Here is a 2,375-nt window from a genome sequence, read left to right as displayed (position 1 = left end):
TGCATGTTTTTAATGACTTGAGACTATCAAACACGACATGTAGTGGTTAGTTCATTGCATGCAATGCTATTAATTAGCAAATAAATATTAAAGTCTCTCATTGTCCCCTCCTCCTTTGTCACGGTGCACAACCTAAGATGACTTACTCACCTAGACGGAGGGAGTACTACAAATTCCTTCTTCTTTTCATCATCTACTTATTTACAGTTACACTGGATTTCTGCCACTAATTTCACTAGTACAGCTAAGATGGATGGTACTAGAGCGTTTAGATCACTACTTTAGTGATCTAAACGCTTTTATATTTCTTTACGGAGAGAGTACATGACAGTGCAAAGTTAGAAGATGTGGAGCGTGTGGATGTTGAGGAGCGCGACCCTAGTCTGCACGAGGCTCGGGAACACCTTCTCGCTTCCGGCCTCCATCTCCTCGATGAACTCCTCCAGCTCCTCCAGCCTTTCCGCCACGGCAGCCACAGGTAGCTCCGCCGCCCACCCCGACCCCGGCGCCGACGCCTTCTTCTTTTTCTTCGTTACCAGGGACACCAGCGCCGCTGTCCGTTTGCACGAGCACGACTCCGCCGCCACCGACCCCAACATGGTCGCCATGGCCCCGAACAGTGCGGCCGAAGCCGACACGGTGGCCACAGCCGACTCCAACAGCAGCCCGGTCACCTCGACCTCCGCCGCGCTGCCTTGGCTGCCGCCGAGGATACTCAGGCGGGACGGCCTGACGGCGCACTCGCTGGCCGCGGCGGCAAGGCTCGCGAATTCCTTCCCGGTCCTGCACTGCGACCGCACTACGGAAGCCAGGCGTGCCCCGTCGCGACGGCGCACGGCCACCAGCGCCTCGGAGACGTCCTGCTTGAGCACCACCATGGCTTCCTGGAAGCAGCCGTGCACGTCGGCGAGGTGGAGAAAGGAGTCCAGGAGGCGGTCGACGCTGTCGCCGGCGCCGGAGAGCGCAGCCTGGGCCTCGGGTAGGTCGAGGAGGTCGTCGAGCGCGACATGGAGCGCGTCTACGTGCGCTAGCCCCGTGGCCATGGAGGCGGCCAACACCGCCGTGCCCTGCTGCGCCCAGGCACGCACGGAGCGGATGTGGGTGTGGAGATGAGCGAGGATTGGGTGTGAGCGGCACGGTAGGCACACGGATCGCCCGTGGTAGGACGACAACGGAGCGCGTACTTTGGGAGACCTCGACGGGCTGAGAGGGAAGGAGACGCACGTCGTGGCTTACGGTCGAGCTGCCGCTTTGAGGATGGTTGGTGTGTGTGTCTGTGTCTGAGTCTGTGCAGCGTTGCTGGCTTATAAAGATCCCATCTGAGCTAAGCTGAGCTCTCTCGAGTATCAGTTGTGTTGGCATATAATATGCTGCCTAGTCTCTTCCATCAGATCGGTCTTATGGATGAACTCGTTAGGTGCATAAACTTACAACCAAGAGGTTCAGGGTTCAAAACCTAGTAAACGCAATAAAAAATTGTGGCCTGCCCCCGCTTCCGCTGCCCACGTCATATAGCTCCAAAGGAGCATAGACGTGAGGGGGAGTGTTGGAGTATAATGTCGACCCTCTCCCTCAGATCGGTCTTTTGGTTGCATTGGCTAGAGCATGCACTTCTACATGGTATCAGAGCCAACTCAGATCGGTCTTTTGGTTGCATTGGCTAGAGCATGCACTTCTACATGGTATCAGAGCCAAGAGGTCTTGAGTTCAAGAGCCGGCTGGCGCAATTAAAATTGCAGCCCACGATCGGTCTTTATGTTGTATTGGCTAGAGCATGCACTTCTACATGGTATCGGAGCCAAGAGTTCTTGAGTTCACGACCCGGCTGGCGCAATTAAATTGCAGCCCACTATCAGTCCACGTTTAGGCCTGAGGGAGCCACACGTGAGGGGGAGTGTTGACGTATAATGTGCTACCTAGTCTCTTCCATCAGATCAGTTTGATGGATGAACTTGTTAGGTGCATAAACTTACAACCAAGAGGTTCATGGTTCAAAACCCAGTAAACGCAATAAAAAATTGCGGCATGCCCCCGCTTCCGTTATTCATGTCATATAGCTCCAAAGGAGCATAGACATGAGGGGGAGTGTTGGACTATAATGTCCGGCCCTCTTCCTCAGATCGGTCTACAAGTTGAGCTGGACGTGGGTTGATGTCTGACAGTGACACACGCGCTTGCACGTGTGCGTGTGTGGTCGAGGTACAACGCGTGGTGACTGGAGAGGGAGTGAGGTGGTTTTCAGCGGTTGTGACAGCAGACAAGTGGCACTGTTGCGCTGGAATGCCAGGATCGTTCTTGGTTTCTGGCCTCTGTTTTAATTCCTTGGTGATTCCAGATTGATCTGCCCAGCCTAATCAGCTTTCTGATCGAGATTC

At 54.6% G+C, this 2,375-nt stretch overlaps 1 protein-coding gene across 1 annotated transcript in view; it reads right to left on the bottom strand.

Annotated features, from left to right (window-relative positions):
- Positions 1-338: 338 nt before the first annotated feature.
- LOC119339637 overlaps positions 339-2,375 on the bottom strand; it is a 25,871-nt gene continuing 23,834 nt past the window's right edge. The window contains exon 2 of the mRNA XM_037611615.1: positions 339-1,203. Coding sequence (XP_037467512.1) covers positions 339-1,203 — 865 coding nt within the window. The remainder of the gene's footprint in view (positions 1,204-2,375) is intronic.

Source organism: Triticum dicoccoides, chromosome 7B (assembly GCF_002162155.2).
Source record: "Triticum dicoccoides isolate Atlit2015 ecotype Zavitan chromosome 7B, WEW_v2.0, whole genome shotgun sequence".
Lineage (NCBI taxonomy): Eukaryota > Viridiplantae > Streptophyta > Magnoliopsida > Poales > Poaceae > Triticum > Triticum dicoccoides.
Note: the sequence above shows the minus strand (reverse complement) of the source record. Positions and strands in the feature narration are given on the sequence as shown.